Source organism: Paramormyrops kingsleyae, chromosome 1 (assembly GCF_048594095.1).
Source record: "Paramormyrops kingsleyae isolate MSU_618 chromosome 1, PKINGS_0.4, whole genome shotgun sequence".
Taxonomy (NCBI): Eukaryota; Metazoa; Chordata; class Actinopteri; order Osteoglossiformes; family Mormyridae; genus Paramormyrops; species Paramormyrops kingsleyae.
The window spans coordinates 64635507-64657732 of NC_132797.1; the positions used below are offsets into that span (position 1 = coordinate 64635507).

Here is a 22226-nt window from a genome sequence, read left to right on the forward strand (position 1 = left end):
ACCTACACTTTGCCATTTGGCGAAAGTTTGAGAAGAATTCCATTTTTTACCACGAAAAGATAGAAAACAAATGTTTGGTAAAGAATTATTAATCTGCCCTGAAGGGAACACCATTTCACGGCAGCCTGCTATTGGCTTCCTGTTTACTGGTAATGTGTTTTATACAAGAATACAGGGCAACATTTGCCCTCTTTACACAGAACTTCAGCAGCAATAAGGTTTTTTGTACTGGGTGTGTGGCATTTTCACAGAATTTTTCCCATGTGTTTAAAATCCTGTCTGATCTGATAAGATGCATGTAGTTTTGTTCAAACGAGGCCTTACTGAGACCTCAGGAGTTTGTAAGAGTAGAATCTAGAACATTTTGTACAGTAATTATCTGTCGGAGAGATATTAGATGGATGTGACAGACGTCTATTTTTTTTGTTGCAAAGAATTAATAGTTTAAGTTTTCTTCATCAGAAAAGTGTCTCTTACCAATGAGGTGACGTTGGGCGGGGCCAGAAGATGAGGCAAGGGACAGGTCTGAGAGGGTCCGAGGCTGGACGCTGTTTGTGTTGGAAACAGTGACTCTGTTTGTTGTCTCTCGGTGATGAGGCATGCGCCACGTCTCTGGATACCAGTGACTGCCTCTAGATATTCTAGCTTCAAATGGAGGCCCTGAGGTTAACGGAGCAGTGCTCCTCTCAGTTATAACTCCGCTAGCTGCCTGCACTGTCCCCAGTGACCTCGGAATCTGAGATTTTAGCATCTTTGTGCACCATGAACTTGCAAACATACACTAACATACACTTCCAGATGCCATGACATTACATGTCTAATATGACAACATAATATCTGGTGCTAACTATTTTAAAGTAGAAATCAAGCTAGAGTTTTGAATGACAGAAATAGAAAGTATCATGTGTAGTTACTAAAATGTTGGTTTGTCTGAGCTGTGCAGGAGAAACCATTGGCATTTCACACCTGAAAATTAAGCTGTCAGCCTTCTGCAAACTATAGCAACCTGATTCTATGTAAACTAGTGTTATAATGATTATAGTGTTATCCTTTGAAGAAACGTACTACTAACATGATATCTGTTATTCACACTGTCATTATGTGTCAGATACTAATGTCGATTGCTTCTATGCTCACAAGGCAAGTTTGAAATATATTTATTTATGAGTGTGCTAATTGCTTCCTTCTGTTGAGGACAAACCAAAAACAATTAAATCTGGCTTGTTAATTTATCATCACGTGCTTATTGTTGATTTTGACAGAAACTGGACAGTTGGTGCAATGGCAGGATTGCCGAAAAGGACAACATAGTTTCTGTTAACGGTGTTGAACAGAAAAGCACACATTCATATCCAGGAGCCTCTTAAGACTTTCCATGGCCTGTAAGAGAACATGGAAGGCTTGTATGTTATGGTTCTAAGGCCTAACAAGGACACCTTGACATGTTGCTGTGGTCTCGGATCCCCTTTGGGAAGCTTCGCTCTGTGAGCTTAAGGCCTGATCCTTTCTCACAGGAAAAAATGACGTCAGAAAACCAAAGGATCCCACGGCGCTTGACGTATCACTTGACGCCTGACACGACTGCCGGAGGGTGTTCACTACAGCTGTATGAAAATAGAGATGTGTGGGGTCAGTTGTCGGGTGGTGGATTCACTGCTGAACCCAGCCTCAGGAAGTGCAGGCTGATTCGTCAGGCAGCTCATTCATACGCGCAGAACGGAGAGGGTGAGGGGAGGAAGAGAGTAGGAGCCAAAATACTGTGTGTGACTTTCACATAGACATGGTGCCTTCCACTGAAAGAGCTTCTCTGACCCTTGACCTTTAGCGTGAGTTTATTTAGCTCTCTTCCCCCCCCCGCCCCATGTGCCTGTGATTGGAAGGTTGCCAGTTCAAGTCCCAGTGTTGGCCGAGTGATGTCACCGTTGGGCCCTTGAGCAAGGCCCCTAACCCCCAATTACTGGCTGACCCTGCTTTCTCAATTGCGTGTCACTTTGGATAAAAGCAACTGTTAAGCAAATAAATGTCTCTCTCCCTCTATTTAAATATAAATATATCTATCATACTTCTAAAACTTATCTGTGGAAGCATGTGTGCTAACCGACTGAAATCAAAACTAACATTGCAGAAATCATAAGTAAAGAGAAACACCGCTAACGTTGCAAAATTTCTAAAGCTGGAAACATGCACATCGCCTGCTTCACTTTGGACTTCCTCCTCCCCGTCCTGCAGCTAAATGGGTCGGCTTTTCCATCGGTGTGTCTCTCAGTGCAGAGAACAGACGCCGGGCTCCACCAGACCACCACCCCGCTGGAACGCAAACAAACGCCGCAGCAGAGACCAGGGAGGTGTTGTGAAAACGTGAAAAACGTGAGGCGAAGCCATTAAAAAAAACAGAAACTAAATAAGCCGAATCATTCACAACATAGATGTCATGATCGGCGATTGGCGAGCAGGCAGTGGAGGCGAGAGCAGCCAGGTTAACAGAAGAACGGGGTTTATTCACGGAAGAACAGACAGGACGGGTACTCACAGGCATTTAGACGACAATGACAGATCTGACTAGACGGAACTTAGACGCGGACTAAATACACAGGACAGGTTGGAATTAACTAGACATAGGTGGGAACAATCAGGAAGTAACATGAGGTAATGATGGGGCGTGGCGCACATGAGGATCGTTCGGAGCGGATCGTGACAATAGACACGAGAGTACATTCAATTCTGTCGCTTAGCTGAGTGAGGTGCTTGCCTGTTACCCCTGTTTGCGGATGGTGAATATGAGTCCAGAAGACTCCGGGAGATGTTTGGGTCTCATTATTTCTCCTGCACTGGCGCTTCTTCGTTCTTTGGCATTTTCCCTTAATGATATGTCTCTTTCTTCCACCTTACAAATTAATTACAGTTAAATAAATACAGAAGGAACAGTGGACATTAAGGGAGTGTATCTGTCAAGTGTAGTAGAATCTAAGGTGACCCGTACCACATGTCTGCTGAATAGCTACATGCAGTAAATGCTGTGTTATGTCTTTTACTGCATAAAGTCACTGGCTTTCACTGTCACTGTCATTGGCTGGGGAGACTTTACTCATGTGGAAATAACAAAGCCTTCCCAGGTGAGAGTGGATCTCCGCCCCTACGGTACTAATGATGCAGGTTCAGGTGCAGGAGTCGCGTGTCCCAGTTGGTAGTGTCAACATCAGAACTGAACATTTGTAATGCAGAGGAGAAAAAAAGCCTCATTCTATAAGGCTTCCTCTGTCAATAGTGGTTTCTTCCACACGTGCTAGAATTTTTCGGTACACTGAGTTTCTGGCAGCCATACGCTGCGGGATTGACCCATTGCGGCCTCTGGTTCCCTGGCTTTATAGGTGAGAGTGAGTGTTCCTCCAGTCAGGGCTGAAGACACATCCAGGAACACACTTGGCCACAAGTAACGTCTCTGCCACTCTGTGTGAGGAAGAACCACAATGAAGGAAAACTGAAAAGGGGTCGGAGGACGTGAGGATGGAAGAGGCAGTAGGGAGTGAAAAGACAGAGAAAGCAGAGAGAGAGAGAGAGAGGGGGGCTGCAGAGAGAGGGGGGAGCTCTGATTTATTCTGTCAGACTCCTCAGACCTGCTGAGCCCTGGCATTTGCAACAAAGAGCCAGTGTTGCTCCAAACCTTGACAGGGTACTGCAGGGACAACATGTGGGAGCCCAGGAAGGAGGCATCAGCCTCCCAGAGAACAGCAGCTGTACGCTGACTTCCTCATCAGGGTTGCGTATCCTGTCCCCTGCAGCTGGTTAGCCCTCTGCTAGTCTGTTCCGGTTCTACACACGGCAGACTTAGTGTGGGGCCAATGTTATTTAACCTAGGGACTCCATAAAGTATTTAGCGGCTCTTTATACTTTGAATTCTCCAGGCTTTCCTTTCCGCTTCATTAGGTTTTTAGCAACAGGGTGTCCCCCGTGAAACCTGGTTCTGCTGGAATTTTATTGCCGCAATGACCTTGTGGGCACAATGAGGAACAAAAGTAATTTTAAACCACCTCTTAATATCAGAAATAAACTTTCCTAAAATGTAATAAGACAGTAAAATTGTAAAGTATCCCATATTCATAATGACTTCATATATATTTTTGAATAGCACAGTAATTAGAATCTTTGTTTGATGTCAATAGTGATGACATTGAAGAATTTGAATCCTTTCCCTCAATAATCATTACCATGATGTTGAGACATACCGCAGCAAGTAATACTGAAGGTTAGCTTTTCAAGTGACATTTTATTGCTTTTGCTGAGATTTTTTGATAAAGTTTGTTTAGCTGATTCGAATGGGGAAAGCCAAATGAGATAGCCCTCTCTTTAATCATTGCCTGAAAGTATCAGGAACATAAAGACTGGATTAATTCTGTCCTGAATGATTCCTAAGAGGCAATGAAAAGCACGGCCAGATACCTGAATGTGACACCCCTGCTTCAGTAGCTCCCTTTATGAAGCCGTTTGGGGCGTCCAGACGCTGATCTGGCATGGGAACTGCTGTCTGTGGGATGTGGCAGGACTTTCTCTTTGTTTCTATAAACACGCTAATTGTAAACAGATTCACGTAGGTACCCGTCCTTTGTAGCATTTCAAAGCAATGAAAGAATATTTTTTCTCAATTCAAGAGTAGGAACTTCTTAAGAACACACAAGTTTAAATCCTCAAGAACTTGGGTTTGTTTCTTTTGTCCTCCTTTCTTTCCTTTCGCAGTTCTCTTCCGTATCCATTAAGAAGGATTTTCCATCAAAGGGTTTTCCATCAAAGATTAATATGTCATCCACATAAGAATCTACCGATTTAGTCATAAGGGATTAGAAGTGACTTCTGTTTTGGACAGGACATCTAGTTTTATAGTTCTATAGTGGTAACTACTTTGCTATCATTTTGACCTTGGCATGGTCACAACAGTCCCCAAATGTATGTCTGTTACTATTATAGACATATTGAGCAAGAGATTTCTCCTCCTTATCCAAATAAGTGGTTGAATGGATGTTTGTTTGAGGGGAAGGACTTGTCAGTGAATATATGAGTGTTGCTTTACTGCACGCAGTCCTTCGATGATACGGCTGATTAATGCTCATAATCCAGGCCTGCAATGCAACACCTTCAGTTAGTTCACTCAGGTGATGGAGATGTGAGGAAGGCGTCTTACAGATGCTACTGGAAGAAAAGGAAACTGCAGACATAAGTAAAAAAAAAAAAAAAACATTCAAAGTTAAAAGGGGCTCTCACAAATAAAAACAAAATAAATCAATCGATCTTCATTTGACGTCATCTCCTTTCCACAGTAACATTCAGACTTTTGTCTGATTAGAAGATCTTTGACATTAATGAATTGACCTCGGTCTGTATCAGGATCTTGTACTTGAGCATGAGCTAGACATTTAACTGTAAGGGGCCGTCAGAATTAATGGGAAATATCGATCCTTTGTGAACAACTTCAGCAGTGTTATCTGTAAGATACTATAAAGCTTGCGTGAATGAACAGGGCCGTTGGGTAGAGCCCCATCAGTCATAGTGAGCTCTTAAATTCTATAAATGAATAAACTGGAGTAATCTGAGTTACAGCAGCCGTAATATAGATTATTGGTGATACGATCGTCAGTTTAAAGTAGAATTTTGAATTGTGGGGAATGCAGCGAATTGAAAAGGCAGCGTGGTCTCCGTTCAGGTGCATGCCCACGCCTTTTTAAAAGTGTTGAATTTCGAACACGGAGTTCTTGGCACCTGTGTCGAACAAAACTGGGCCACTCCAGCCACTATTCTTCTCCTGGTTTCCAGTGGGGCGTGTCCTCTAGCCAGGAGGAACAGTGGCCACATTGTATGCCAGTGTGAGAAAAGGCACCAGAGGAATAATAGGAGAATAGAAGGAGAGAGGCGGGAGAGGTATAGGACGAGGAGAATGAAAGTGGAGAGTCAGAGTGGAGGCAGAGGGGCTCTCTGTTATGTTACGGCAGACTCACCGCTCGTGCATCAGTGAGACCTGTGTAGGCCCTGGCACTCACAACAGGGAGACCCTGTTGCTCCCAACCTTGACAGAGAGATGCTGAGAAAATGCAGAAAAAACATAGATTCTTTAGACCAGCGTTCAGAGGTCGACTGAATTTCCCCCGGAAGCTGGTTAGCCCCCACGCTGGTCTGTTCCAGTGTGACACACCCCTTTCTTTGTCTTAGGCTAATTCTCCTTTGATCTGTGGATTGTGAAAAATGCAGAGAAACTGTACCTAGATGGCTGCTGGCTCTTCGTTCCCCTTCATAAGGCCTTGCGTAATATGACCCAGCTAAAATCTGGGGTTTGCTGGAGTTTTATTGCCAGAATAAACCCGTAGGCTAAATGTGTCTCTTATTAGAGGATGTACCTCATTATTTCAATTAAGAGAGAAGTAAATAAGTGGACAGAAATTAGATACTCCTCCTCCGGTTTGCTCAGTGCGTGTGCTCTTTTCTCCTCGATCGGATAAAGTTGCACCATGTCTTGTGAAATATTCATGAAAGACTCGTGTCTCTAGACAAGGCCTGATAGGTGACAGGCGTGACAAAGAGCTGAAAGACACGCCGACGTTTACCGTGCCGAAAGTTTAAGTGTTGGTGTGTCATGAAGCCTTCGGCCTGCTCGTCAAGCGACCCAACAAGGGGGCGAGGCTGAAGGGGTCTTTAAAAGAGAACGTAGCGACCAGCCATTTTCCCGTCGGATTTATAGAGACGCTCTGATTGGGAAGTTTTCCCCATTTGTCTATTCCTGCCGGTGGATTCTCACTGGAATCTGTTCTGCAAAAAAAAAAATACAGGGAAGTTCTGACCCATCACAAAGCTGAAACATAAAACTATGACCGCATACTGGTATTATATTCATTTAATGTCACTAAATACCTCAAAGTCAAGACATACACTTCTGCAGTTTAGATGGAATGCTTAAGAATAAACTAATAGTGTAAAAATGTTTTGTACAGGCAGTCCTCTGGTTAAAAAACATCTGACTTACGGACAACTTGGACAAAGGAAACGGACTGCCATGAAGCCTATTACATAAAAAAAATTGGGTTAAATACAACGATTCATAATAACAAACGCACACACTACTTCGTGACACTCATGATGACATTGCGCAGCTTCAGTGGTTCGTCGGCTCGAGGTACAGTACCATATGTAGTTATGTTTATTATTACTTTATATTTTTTATTGTTATTATGTATTATTGTTCCGACTTACCTATAAAATGGCTTTAAAGACACTTAGGGAACAGATCTCGTTTGTAAACTAGAGTTTAAATCATATTTGCATCAAGTACACAATTGTGTTTGTGTTTTAGATTCAAAAACAGTGACTTCTTAGTCAAATTTAAAGAGATGAAATGATGTGCTCAGCTCTGATGATGGTTTTGCTACATTTAATAAAATACATTTAAATAAATGTTTATGAGAAAGAGGAGGCCTTGCTGAGTGGGTTTGGGGGTTGCAGTGGACCAACACAGGAACAGAGAAAAGGCAACGGCCCAGAGTGTTTGTCTGGGGCTGTGTGAATCCAGCGCTGCCCAAAACTGTGATGCCAGCCACACCCTCCACAAAATAGCCCAGCAGCAAAATAGAGGCCTTTTTCACTGCCAAGTCAATTTTAAATGCAGGTTGCTGTCAGCGATGTGTGCAATGCGTGAGTGTCGCTCTACGCCTCGTCATTTAAAATATCTATGCAATGTGGATTCTTCCCGTTTCAGAAATCCTGCGTGTCAAGTTCAGCTCATTGACTGGGTGACATGGTGATGCAGTGAGTGGTCCTGTTGAGTTAAGGGTTTGAATCCTGCCTGGCTAACTGATGTTTTTACAACCTGTGACCCTGACCAGAAGAAGCTGTTCGCAGATGTGTGGATGATCTTCCTAAAGTTCCTGTAGTGTTTGTGTGCCTTGCGATGGGCTGGAACCCTATTCAAGATGCAGGGGCACCGAAATGCCGGGGAGGTGGTAGGTAGGACGATTCCAAGGGCCCCTTGAGTGACCGGGGCCCTAAAAAATTTGGAACATAATTGGATTGGCCTGGATTAGGGGGCAATTAGTTGGCTATTAGCTGAATTCTCCCCAAACAAGCTTTATGGGCCATACGGCCCCCTCTCATTCGTACATTTCTTATGTTCTCATGTCGCATCCATGGGGCCCAAAATATCTAGTGTGCCAGTGCCAGGAAGTACATCTTCCTTATGTCTTCTGCTGCCTGGCATAGGTTCTGAACCCCTTTGTGCCCCTGTATGGGATTAATGGTTGGAGTACGGATGAATGGATGGGTGGATGGATTCATTAATTCATGTTCTTTTCAACAGCTGCTCTCTGCATTTATATTCCAGCACAACTGAAGGCCTTTCATCAAAATTAGCATGATCCTCTTCTGAACTCTGTCTGCTTGTGCCTATGGATGAAGCCTAATAATAGCCTTTGCAACATTTTCGTTACGTAAACAGGCATGCTTTCTTATTCTACTTTATGATTACCATGTGGTGGGTGGTAATACTATACAGTGAAGCCTTGTATTTTTAGTACTTTGCACATTAAACAACGATGCACAGCTTTTAATGCACTCAAGGGATTTTGTGTTGGCGAACATTTGGGTTGGTATATTATTCAGTACAGTACTTACGTACTGGCTTTGAATAAAGGTGACTGCTAAATAAATACATATGAATATAAATGTGTTTTATAATTATTTTAGCCACAAGTATCTGTAGAGTCTGCTCCCCTCAGAGTGCAGCTGACAAGTGCCTCTGGAAATCCACAGGACACAGTCACTGACCTCTGTCCCCATGGAAACAAGGTCACAGGAAGACAAGGCAAAGTCTACAGCCAGACAGAGACACTCACTGAAATCAGCTCTCAAACTGCAGCACTGCTCCCAGAGATTTTCATGAAATGTATGCATGTTTTCTAACATCATAGATAAATCTAACATTGTATGATTTTGATTTAAGTATAAAAAGTATTTGGAAGAGATCATGGAACTTTTAATTTCTGGATATAATTAATTCCCACTTAATTGGCCACTTTATTCTAATGCACAGTACCTTCTGTTATGTAAGTGTTCCAGACTGTCAGAACTATTGAACAAGCCTGAAATGCTTTCTAAAATTAAATTTATTCATGGCTCCTGTGGAAGCCAAGGGCTGTTTTCAGAGCAGAGGAAACGTGCAAGGCCAGGTCCCATTTCAGCCACGCGTCAGTCTCCCAGCGGGGGCATCGGTGAACATCACCTTGTCCTAACCTGCCAGTTCAGGGTGAGGAATCCTAACCTCATGTCAACCTCATTCTCCATCTTCGCTGGCGCCACAGCGACCGGCTGTTTGGTTTTGATTTCCTGCTCCCTGGCGACGCCAGTTGAGCTTTTACAGACATGTACATTTTCTTCAGCCTAAATTGTGGAACAAACAGACGCAGGTCACATTTTGATAGTGAAGCTACAGTGTAAAGGTGGGGATGAATATGGTGTTACCATTGTGCCCCCCCAGGATGTGACCTACCAAGGACACTGTGTTCTTTTTAATTTTATGTTTTAATAAAGGTGTTTATCCTAAAACAAATAAAGTCAGTCTCTTCCAGGGGCGTGACTACAGATCATCTGCTTACCCAATACCCCCCCTCCTTCCCCCGCATGACCCTCTATCACATTTTTTCTGACTCTGGCACTGGATACTCACAACCTATACCAAATAAATTTTAATTTTGAAGAATGACCTGTGATTGCAGAATAGGGACATAGGCACTGTATGTGTACAGAGAACGTGTCAGCTTATGGTTGCTAAAGATACCAGGGGCATGCTTTCTCTCCCATTTTTTTTATCTCATTAATGCCTTATCTGAGGCAGCACTGGAAGCTACCACAGGGTCGAGGTGTGTCTCTCCCTGCCGCCGTTTCCCACTTCTCTGACGAAAATAAGAAAATGTGTCAACATACGGGTTCCCAGTAGCGGGGAGATATGCTAACAGGCATGAGTGGCGTGCGTATGTGTGTGTGCCCGAAGTGTTTAAATCTGTGTGTGTGTGTAAGCATGAGTCCGTGCTCGTTTCAAGGTGAATAGATGGGGTTTGTCGGGATTACGCGCTCCCAGATGGTGGGGCGCTGTGCTAGCAGGCTTGGTGTGACTCCCGGCTCAGCGGCGTTTTGGCGCGATGGAGTGGTGAACTTCTAGAGTGAGAGTGGTGGAGAGAGTGAGAGAAAGAGAGAGAGAGAGAGAAAGAGAGAGAGAGAGCTATCAGCAGCAAGGCCGCTCTCCTAGAACCATTTGCTGTTGCTAGGCAACCTCCAACGAGAGCCAAAGGCCCGGGTTTAAAGAGGAAAGCCAAAAATTCACAGGGCCCACTGTTAGATTGCTTCCAAAGTAAGTGGGGGAAGCTGAAAAGCATTTTTAATCACAATTCAGGATGCGGGTCGAAAAAAAAACTCAAAAGCGACTAGTGAGAAAGGAGATTCTGGGGGGCTTTTTGGAGTGAGGAGTCGACTGGAGTCTCCCTCCTAGGAGGAACAGATCAACATCCTCAGTCTACATGCAAGTCTTTGCAAGTTTCTTGGGATCTTGCAGCAGATAAAGAGCTTGTTTGGCTCGTTTGGAAATGAACACAGGCTGCTGGAAGGCTGCTAAAAGTGAGTAAAAACAAAGTAAATGAGACACCCCAAGCTCAAAGAAAAAGAGGAAAAAACCTGTGTGCAGCCAAAGTTAAAAAATAAACCTAGTATGCTGCATAGCCCCCGCACTGTCATACACAGGCAGATACAGGTACACACCACTGTCATGTTAAAACTCCAGTATTTTAATACCTGAAGTGTCAGGAGAATCATAGAGCATTTGGTTATTCGCATTGCAGTTGCACTTGAAACTGCATAATGCTTAAAATTTTAAAAAGTGGTGAGTTTTGTTAACTAGTGCAACATTTGTCATCGTGTTACTGTGAAAAAACATTCCTTCGCCCATCAGTCGCTATCTCGTCTCTCTGTCACTCGTGGTGGTTTTAGTGGCCCCGCCCCTGCAGTCACGAAACGGCGAACTCTGCCCAAGGCGTCCATCTGGAGTTTGTCCGACTTTGGAAAATTGCAATTATACTAAGGGGGGGCTGCCCAGCCAAAAGTTCTGGTTCCTTTGACGATGATGATTGTTCATTTATTGTTTTAGTGCTTCATGTCTTAAATCTTTCATTTTTCTGCCTGTTTGGGTGGGACCCAGAAGCACTTTCAACATTAATGGAGTGAGGCAGTGGCTAAGGGGCATTAATGCAGTCAGGCTGCCATTATTACCAACCTGAAAAGGCAGACATCGTGTGATGTCACTTCCTGTAAGCCCCTGAATCCATAAGGAATGCGCCTTCAGAGGGAAGCCATTAATGTATACATATTTGGGTTGGTTGGTCTTCATGATTTTTTAAATGACAGTGGAAATCATTTCCTTTCATTCACTCCATTTGTTTTCCTTTGTCAGAAATAATATTGCCCCCCCCCCCCCATAAATACTTGCCGGTTCATAAGCGTTACCAAGACAATCACCAAAGGTATTAACAAACCTAATATGAGACTATTAGTAATTATTATAATGGTTTTACTGATGGCATGTGCTATGTATACATGCTCAATCATTTTTTTTTTGTTTTTTTTCTTTACTTTGCTTACCTCATGAATATTTCAATTACTTTAATAAATATCTAATTAAATGAATGGTGCGTGAGTGTGTGGGGGTTGGTGCCCCATCCGGGGTTACTCATGGCCTTGTGTCGGCAGCTTCTCTGCACCCCCGCGACCCTGCATAAGACAAGCGCTTATGGAAAGTGGATGGAATATTTAATTAAATGACCAGTTATGTCTAAACTGCTAACGCCTACAGAATAATGGATTTTCAGACCAAATGAACAATGTAAGAAAGATTTAATTTCTTCAATACTTTATAGTATCTTGTTTCACAGGATTGCATTTGTGTACTGGGTTTGCACCATGCGTACTGTCTTGCATCTTATCTTTTGCACTGAATAAATGTTTCTCGGTGCTTTTCTTGCTTGCTGCAGTATGCATAAAAAAGATGGATATTCCTGTGATGGACAGGAATTCCATTCAGGTTGTCCTACATTGTGAGTCATGTCTCCAGCACCCCCACAACCCCCCCCCCCCCCCCCAAGCCCTGTAATGGATTTAAAGCATACAAAGTATGGCGTTAAGTCTGTAATGTATCTGTGAAATCTTCAAGAGATTCCTGAATGAAAATATGCATATTATGTTAATAAACATAATAGGATATAATATCATTATAGAAGGCTGAAGGCTAGGAGGAAAGCCAAGTACTGGCAAACACGGGGTTAATATTCTGCCGCTACCCCAGTGTGGCCAGAGTCGGTCCGTAATGGAATCATTGTCCCTGACATAGAGATTATGGATAGCTACTAAAACAGTCACACCGAATCCCCCTGATTTCCTGCAGTGCACACAGATGTCACTTGGCGTCCCATGAAGACCTGAGCCAATCGGGGGTGCGGCAGACGATGGGCATGGGGGGAGGGGGGTGGGTTGGGAAACAGAGATAATAAGATGTGCTGGAAATATCTTGCGGCGGCTATAAGAGATGGTGATTCGGATGGCGGCCTGACGTTCGCATGCGGCGCGGCGCGGCGCCTTGTCGTGCACATGAGCCGCGTGGCTATTATTAGCCGAGCCTGTGTGCTGTTATCGGCCCCTTAAGCCAGCATCTCCACATCTCTTTTTTTAACAATCTGCACAATGTATGCCCCCCCCACGGCTAAAAAAATCAATGCCAGAGATCCCAGGGTGTCACTGGGTTTGTTGCTACCTATTCGCAATTCCACCACTCGGGATGTTTAAGACGGAATCAGCACGAGTGTAAGAATTTCACACCAGTAAGAATATAAAACAAAGAAGTGACATAGAGACAAAAGGACACAGGGCCAGAATCAGGCACGAACGTCGACGTCGATGGAGGGTGAAGGTGAGGAATTCTGTCACAAACTTTTTTCAGAATCAGACATTATGCGGTCAAAGCTTTATCTGTTTTTAATGACAATAAACCTTTATGACGTAAAGAGTAAGAAGAGTGCGCGCAAGTATCCCTCATGGTTAAAATTTAAAATAATAATAATAATGTCAGCTGTACCCCCCCCCCCCCCATGACTCCCGCAGATTCCACACATCTGCAGCTGGTGGGAAGCATCTGTAAGACAAAACCAGGGGCTCACAAACATATTTCTTGAGTCCCATTGTGTTGCTAGAAAGGCAAATAATTCTGCTTTTCCCGGGTTTTATTGTTTGGTGGGTTCTGGATAATAGTAAATAATTTATGTGTCAGTGTCCTCCCGGGATGCCTGCTGGCTCCTTCTTAATGACTATGTGTGTAGTTTACTCCGCTTTGTCTCCATCCTTTCCCTCCCTGTTTTCCACCCGGAGTTGGGTCTTATTTAAAGCCACAGTCCCCCATATATAGCGCCTCTCTGGGCGATTTCCCGTCCATGGCTGTGCTCCCCGTCGCTCTGCCCTCTCCCTCCGTTTCGTCTGGATGCTCCTTGGGACAGCTTCCTGTCCGCCATAAATGACTGTGACCCCCGAGGTCGGCAGTTTCCACGGACACAGGGGGTGAAGTGTGTGTGTGTGTAGGGGGTGGTCACAGGCTTTGAATCTGGAGAGGAGTTGCTCAACTGCCTAAGAGGGACCTAGAGGGGATCCACAACAGCATGACGGATGGGGAGAGCAGGGGGGGGGGGCACCTTTTAGAGTCTATCAGAGCATTAGTACATTAGATGACACAGCTTCTTCCTTTCATATTCTCTGACTTTAACCTCCAGGAAACAAGGCTAATAGTGTTTGACGCTCATACTGCGAGAGCTGGACATGAACCGATGAAAATCGATCCCATTACGAGCAGGTTTTTGCCCCTACATTACCACTTCGCTAGGCTCTTATTACCACAATTACTTAAAAGTGGGTAATAGCTCTCTCCCCCAAGGACCAAGGGAGGGTGGAGAAAAATTCACAGGAGGAACAGGGCCATGCAGAGGCTTTTCGGGGGGCAGGTGCTCGACCCGTAAATACGGATATATAACGGACAGCGATGCGCTTAGCGTCGGCACGCTACCTGAAGAGCCAGCTGTTTCATTTCGTTTAGCGGATCACGAAGTGCAGCTGCATTTTAAGGTGTCTGGTTTCGCGCCCTTTGTCGTGCTACATGAGCGAAGGCATTGGAGCGATGAACAAGATTCTTACAGTACACAGGCCTTGGAAATCCACAAAAAACCCTACTGATCGAGCACCGACACACCAAAGCCTGTGAAAAGAAGTGAAACATGCATCCTGGCATGCGAGCTGGGAAGGGCGCATTAAATATATTCAGAAAAATAAATTAGGGGGGGCTTTCAACCCTGCTGCAGTTGCTGTGTGGCTCCAAAGAACCAGATCCTAATATAGACACATCTACAGTTAGAGGACTGCACCTATTCACCACTCCTGCTGCTAACCACGGTGGGTATGTGCAATGACTCTAACCTGGCCCACACCCACAATGCCTCTCTCTAGTAGGCAGATTAAGGGCATTTTTTGGTTGACCTTCTACAGTCCTTTTATTTGGTGACACTGGGAATACGCATGACGTCAGGGCACAACAAACGCTAAGCTATAATTTACTTTTGTTCCTCTTTTTCTGAAACCGTAGGGGAAGTGACTGCCTCTCGATCTGGCTCACTGCCTGGCCTGAGGAGATACTGTGGAAAAAGCAGCGGGATATTAAGCTTATAAATCCTAGACCTTAATAACATGTATGCGCTACATATTTTCCCAAACTAAACATTTATACATTCAATACTCAAAAGTAAATGTCTGCAGTTCCCAGCGGGATTTAATGCTGTACATAGATTCAGTGCCGGAACGATATAGTGTAAATGATCCCACTTCTGGGAAAAGGAAGCCTGAATAGAATAGGAATGAAAGCACCATTCTGTGACCGGCCTCGCTTGGTAAATAGATGCTGTCTTGTCCGCTCCTTTGTCTCATTCTCCTTCCCTTCAGCTCTTTGCGACATGCTGCCTTTCAGGTCCGCTCCATTTCTCTCTTTTTTGCTTATACTCCCAGAATCCTTTGCTTATCAGGCCCCCATTAATGCCTATAGACTGGGTTACTGTCACTAATACCCCTCGTATGTTACCTCTCGTCTTTCTCTCACTCTCTCTTTATGTCTCTAACACACACGCAAAATGTTTCTGTTGATTTATTTATACTTTTTTGAAAACTACCATCTAGATGACTGCTCTGCGAATCCTTCTTTAAATGATCTATTTTTTAGTGACAGACCTCAATGTTTCCACCAATGCCATCTGTGGCATGCCCCTAGGGCTGACAGGTGGAACCCGGCCATCTCTCCAAGTCTGTGGTGTTTCCATGTTCTCCCTGTGCCATGTGGGCCCAAAGGCATGTAGCTAAGCTAAAAAAAACCTGTAAATTGTCCTTAATCTCTGTGCATGTGCTCGGTAATAGACTAGCACCCCAGTCTTGCGCCCTGTATGCCTGGCCTCCCCTAAGATCCTGCCCAGGATGAGTGTTTAGGTGATGGATGGATGTTATTTATTTAAGTTCTTTGGGATAGAAAGTTGTGTTGGAAAATATATTTGTTATGCTGCTGCCAAGAAAAAATTCTCACCGGGGACTGAGAAAGATCCATCTTATTTTACCAATGAGTATGACTAGAACATGGATTTAGTCGTGGGTGGACTATAACTTTAATAGCGCCCCCACCCACTGACTTATGTTAAATGTAGAAATCCTCTCGCTGGTGTCCCTATATTTTTTGTGGATATATTGGCAGATCATTAAATGAGAGGTGACGTCGAGTAGACAGGATGATTGCTTTGTGACAAGTGCCATCTAGTGGTCTAATTGGACAGCTAACATTGGTGTGCCCAGCAAGCAAACCTCAATATAGATGTCCGTCTGTCCGTCCGTCATCCATCCATCCATCCATCCATCTTCAAACTGCTCATCAGGTCAACATAAACGTGATCAGCTCTTTTTTTTTCACAAACTCATATCTTCAAATGCTGAAAAAATGTAAAATTCCTTCTAAGACGATGTATGGCTTTAGTAGATAACTGTACATGTAGATGATACATGATAACTGTACATTACCAATGATTTGTATTTGTATATAATTTATATGCCCTCCGCACCTAATGAGAGCTGATCTGCTCATCCTCATCAGTGGAATGTGGGCGGGGGCGGGGGAGGTAGTGCTGGGTCCCGAACTAGGCAGAATGGAACACAACCCTGGATGGGATGTAAGATATTGTATTCATAATTCATTGTGTGGATACAGTTCTAGAGTCAGTCAGGTTGTTGTGTGATATTGCCAGCATTGTAATAAAAATGGATGTTATAAAAATATCACTGTTCAACTGAAAGTCTTCCAGCACGGCTTCTTTGAGAGCAGGATAGTGCGAATGACCTCTAAGGATAATAAAAATTTATGTTCCTCTTGCTTTGGACGGCACATTATTCCAGACAGGAAACATAATGTGTATCAGAAAAGACAACATTAATCCAATTTATTTGATGAGTGGGTTATTACAGCGTCTAAAACAGCTAAGAAACTGCCATTTCAGATTTCAAGAACATATGACACCCTTTGGTCCAACAATAAATATCTAATGCAGTCAGGACTGGTCTACTTCTCAGCATACATGCCACAAATATAACAGAAGTAATGAATGTTGAGTGCAGGTGTTCCAATTTTGTGTTAAAAGTCATGGTGTTAGTGGATGTAGGCAGCTGGGTTGTCCAGGAACGTGGAGATCTTGCTGGCCATGTCATCCAGATCATTGGTGTTAGTGTATTTGAGCAGGTTATAGGAGCCCACAAAGTAGTGCTTGAGGTAGCGCTGGCTAGCACACTTGTGGAGCTTCCTGACCAGCCTCAGGACGCTCTCCTTCAGGTTCTTCCAGTGCTTGGAATTGGGGTATTTCTCACAGGTCCAGAAAAGCAGGTTCTGGCAGAGTGTGGTGGAGGGTGGGGGAATGGAGGTGAGGGGAATGAGATCAACAGTAAGACCAAACAACCACTGTGCTGACAGGTAACAGACCCAAAGATGAACTCCATCAGACTTCTACACAATCACAACCACATTAGCAATGATGTCAAAACTTGAATGAAAAAATTTGACATGACATGAAGTCAAAAGTAAATGAATGGTTTCAAAGAAGAGAGTTCTGTTGGTGCTCAAGATCAGGTGAGAACATGGTTGGGCTGTTGTGATGGTGGGTTTGAGTGTTTTTTGACACGAGCACTGGATTGTGAAGAAGAGCAGAGTGACTGGTACCTGTAGATGGTAGGCTGTGATGGTAGGTTTGTTGCCGGGACACCAGACATCCTCCTTCAGCTGCCGGACAATCCGGTAGCACTTCCTTCGGCAACCCCCATCCTCGTCGATGCTTCCTAGCAGCACCTGCTCTGCCCGTGAGAAGGACAGCAGCCAGTGGTAGTTGGACGTAGCCAGCAGATTGAATCCAAAGGACTGTCAGGGGGAAAGATCGATTCAGTTCCATTGGGTTATCATATCATATAGTGGTTCAGGAGAATGTGTTTATTTTGATATCACTGTGTAATAGCTTAAGGGTTCACATTCCCTCAATTAGTGAATAACAAAATGAGATGATTAATTATCTAAATGATGACTTCAATCACATCATGAGAGATTTGCATCCATCCATCCATCCATCCATCCATTTTCTGCCACCGCTTGTCCTATTCAGGGTCGCGGGGGGTCCGGAGCCTATGGGTGCAATGCAGGGAACAAACCAGGATGGGGCACCAACCCATTGCATTCTCATACAAAAACACACACACACACACACACACACACCGATAATTAGGTAACTCCAATTAATCTCAGCATGTTTCTGGACTGTGGGGGAATCTGTGAGTACCCAGAAGAAACCCCACAGCAACACCGGGAGAACATGAAACTCTATACACAGAACCCTGGTGGAGACTTAAACCCTGTTCCCACAGGTGCTAACCACCGACCGCATGAGAGATTTTATTAATGAAAACCAATACACTGTAAAGAAAATCTACAGAGGAAAAACAGGCTTGCTTTGAAGACTGGCTCTCACTCTCTCACCATCTGGTGATCATGCCTTGTCTCTTACCTTGCGACAGACCTTCCTGATCCCTGGTCATGTGACAGCTTTTCTGGTTTCCTCACCTTGATGCAGCGGACACGATCCGCTGGAGGCCATCGCTTGAGCAGCCGGGGCCAGCGAGCCTTCTTGGGCCAGGAGTGCATCAGCTCCACCGTCGGCACCAATTCCACTTCGATCTGGGCCTCTGATGTCTCCACGGCAACACGGACCACCGAGCCCATCGTGTCAAGGACGCTGACTTTACCTGGCAAGCCAGAACAAGCCAAAACATCAAGCGTTTTGCATCCATCGATCATCTGTGCCGGTGAATTTACATCACCGATACCTCTTATTTATTATTATTTATCTATTTACTCATTCACCATTTTACTCCTGCATAAAACTTATGTACTCTTCTATCATTGCATGCTCTAAACATTCTAAACATTCATACTTTAATCACTGTTTACTTCTACATTGTGTATTAATGTTGTCATTGATTTTTTTTTTAGCTTGTCCAGTCTACCACTGCATATATATGTATATATATGTAACCCCACAGGCATGGGGAACGTTATTTCGCATTGCCGTATGCAGTGTATTGAATATGGTTGGTGTGACAAGTCAAGCTCCACTTGACTTGACTTGATTTGATTAAACAAAATGGCTCCACCTTCTGGATGAGGCTCACACCTGCCATAGTGTGAGTCTTCTGTAACATAAAGCTAAATCTTCATAAACCTACACATGCGTGAAGGACCTCCCTTTTGTGCTCCACACCCTTTCCATGTGTAGACTGTGTGTGTGTGTGTGTGTGTATGTGTACATCTGGATATATAGATTGTGTGGGAAAGCTGGGAGCAGCCAGAAAAAGTAATTAACTCCATTCCAGATGTGCCCTGGGGCTGACGGATGGGGATTAGCACCATAAAAGGAAGACAAAGTGCACAAAAAGCCCCACATAACACTTTAACGCTCCATGCTGGATTTATGTGTCCAGCAGGGAGTTCTGGGTGGCTTCTGTTATTTTGCCCTTCATTGCTCAGCCGTAGGATTTATTGTTTGTGACAGAACAAAACTAACGTAAGTAATGGGAGCTGAAACGCTGGTACTGCACATGGAGGCTTGTGAGAGTGCAGCATGTGCTCCAAATACGCATTGAAGCGCTTTTAGACAGATTCTTGGAACTGATACCCATCTTGTCTATCTATCCTTTGGTCATTTAGAGAAGTTTCCAGAGATTCTGATCGTACCTAAAACCTCACTTGTTACCTGGAAGAATGACTGTATCTTTAAACTGGGTGGTTTCCACTACTGGACCAGACAGCTGGCCCAGTTCACAGAGGTCGTGACAGGACACCAGGCGACCCACTGAGTCCGTTCTTCTGTGGTGTGGGTTCAATGATTTGGGTCCCATGCCCATAGAGACTGCACAGACTAACGGGGTCAGTCGATTGACGCGCTACTGGGGAAAATTAGCTGTGATTGGACACCTTGTTCTGTTTTGAGTCACCTGATGCCTGAAAGCTTTGGATAGATATCTCTGTGCCCCCATTCCACACCACTAGTACGATTCTCTCAGGTAGATCCATTTGTTAAGGTATTACTCAAGCATTTACTCAAGGACACTTTGTATGTTACAAGGACATACAGCGCTGAAAAAAATGGAGAGACCACAGCAAAATTTTCAATTTCACTCATTTCTCAATTCAAAGGTATGCGCCTGGGTAAAATGTCCATTTTTTTGCAAACTCCAGCCTTGCTTTTCCCTGTTGCTCACTGGAGAAGGGCTTCTTCTTTGCTTTATGGGACTTCAGTTCTGCTTCTAGGAGCATGTTATGCCCTAGCAGTGCACTTCACACCAATAATACTTCCCATCCTTTTTGAAGGTCACTTGATGTCATCCTCCGAATCATGAGGTACTGCGAGATAAGTTGACAGTCATCTCTGGCATTATACAGTTGCTTCTGCCCTCTACCTGGCTGGGTTTTGGTCATTTCCAGTGTCTCCTGCTTCACCTTATTCTTCTGTACTGCTGTCTTTGAGCCTGGGAGCGGCCTGCTTCACAATGTAGCCTTCTGCCAGCAAAACGAGGATTAAATCGGGATTTAAAAATCTAGATTTTTAGAAAAGATAGAGTGGCCTCTTAATTTTTTTCTAGTACTGTATATAGATGCACTGAATGTTATACATTATCAGCCAACCATAACTGAAGTTTATCCAGTGAAGCAGGTAGTATGAGAGAAGGTTCACTCTACCAAAGGGTGCTGTCACACGTGGACAAAGACGCCAAGGATATCAGCTGACCTACCACGCTGCCATTCATGTTTAAAGTCATGTACTTCAGAGAATCGTGTCTCAGGATGACTCACTGGCTAAGCTGCGGGATTTGACGGCCTCTTCCACCTGCTCCTTGAAGACACTGACCACCTTGGCTGGCACGATGTCACCCTCGATGGCGACGTGGCTATCATGCCACTCCTGCGTGGGGCTCAGGAAGCTGTCCAGCTCCAGCCATTGGTGCAGCTTCTCCGGCTCACGGACTGGAGATTGCCGCCGTGACCCGCTCAGCGAATAGTAGCGCCACCGCCGGGCCCGTCGTTCCCTGTATCCCGTCAGTCCCCTCAATGGCACCGAAATGAGGAACTGGGTGGGTGTTAGGACCTGGGGGATACATGCAATCAGCTGCCGTTCAGAAAGCAGGTTATTGGATAATTGCAGTAAAAGCTGGGAAAACTATTTACTCCTTAAGTTTATCTCTTATCTCTCAGTTCTTCTCAAGTTGAATTGCATTTGAAGTTGTGTATGCTCTCCTGGGCGTTGTATGTTACCTGGATAGCTGGATTGAACGCACACCGTCCCCTGAGCAATGTGGCCCATTTGGCGAGTAAAGCAGGTTGATCCTATGGACCGAAGGATAAAATCATTAACTTCGACCCAAGGGCAGACCAATGCACAGGCACGTAAAAAAGATGTCTCTTCTGGGTGTGTCCTCACTTTGAGGCTGTCGCTGTGGACGCCGGAGTTGGAGATGGATTGAAAGCGACCGTCCTTGACGCTGACCTCAGACGTCAGGTCCTTGATGATCTTCTGAACCTCCTCCACTGTTTTTGAGACCTGTCTGTGTCTGAGGTCGACCTCCACAGAGTAAAATACAGTATTACGCTCTAATTAAATTGTAAAAATCAAAGTATTAAGTACAATCAACATAAGACACCTCAATGGTGGAAAGTGTGAGGCGTTAGGGTTAGGACAGGAATATAAGCCATGGTCCTTGGAGGAATTCTGTGGTATAAATTTGCAATGTACTATTTACCTTACTTTTATGCCACATTGGACAAAGCGTCCACTAAATATGTCAAATGTAAATATAACAAATATAAATATTTAATTAAATTGTCTCTTAATTGCATATCATTTGAAAAACTTCCAGAAATCCTGAATATAATAGTCTGGGGTAAGCTGAACATGTACATTCTTTGATGGAAGTTACGCCCAGTATGTGAGATAATTACCTGATTTTGTAGATACTGGTCCAGGTCTTCTTCAGTGAATTCTGCCATTTCACACATTCACTTCCTTTGCTCACTGTCTTCCATCCACAGTGTGTCACTCAGGGTGCCGTGTGACTGTCCTCGCTATGTTTTCCTCAGAGCACGCTGCATAATCTTGTTTTTTGAAAGCCCATCACTCGGAGGTAGATGCTATTCCGCTCAGAAACTTTCCACTCCGCGGTGCTCTGCACTGTGACATGGATTTGGGTGGAAAGTGCATTTCAACATGCTACACATTGATTTTATACCATTGATTTCACAAGCTAAGCTGGCTTGCATAGTTCTGTAGGCCTTCACGTTTGCTAATGCGTCATATTTTTTTTATTAAACATGCAACGATTTCAATATACAGTACTATGCAAAAATTTTAGGCAGTCACAGAAAATAATGCATAAATGATCTTCATGTTGGTGTAAAACTATGATACTATGTTTATCAAAGTGTGTCAGCTTAGCCATTTCAAGATATCTCCTAAAATTGCCACAGCATTTACGGCAACCGTCCAATACACCAATGTATTTTTTGA

General features: G+C 44.2%; 1 protein-coding gene and 1 long non-coding RNA gene across 2 annotated transcripts; one reads left to right on the forward strand and one right to left on the reverse strand.

The window, feature by feature from the left end:
• Nucleotides 1-12794: 12794 nt before the first annotated feature.
• Nucleotides 12795-18890, forward strand: LOC111856164 (uncharacterized). Its single transcript, XR_002841065.2, has 2 exons — nt 12795-12976; nt 18240-18890. It is a non-coding gene; the product is annotated as an uncharacterized lncRNA (long non-coding RNA).
• mab21l3 (mab-21-like 3) lies at nt 16778-21709 on the reverse strand. The gene is made up of 7 exons (XM_023835902.1): nt 21662-21709; nt 21144-21284; nt 20978-21049; nt 20519-20810; nt 18230-18411; nt 17342-17536; nt 16778-17011 (listed from the first exon to the last, which is right to left on the reverse strand). The coding sequence occupies exons 1-7, from the start codon at nt 21707-21709 to the stop codon at nt 16778-16780; spliced, it is 1164 nt and encodes a 387-aa protein (XP_023691670.1).
• Nucleotides 21710-22226: the final 517 nt, after the last annotated feature.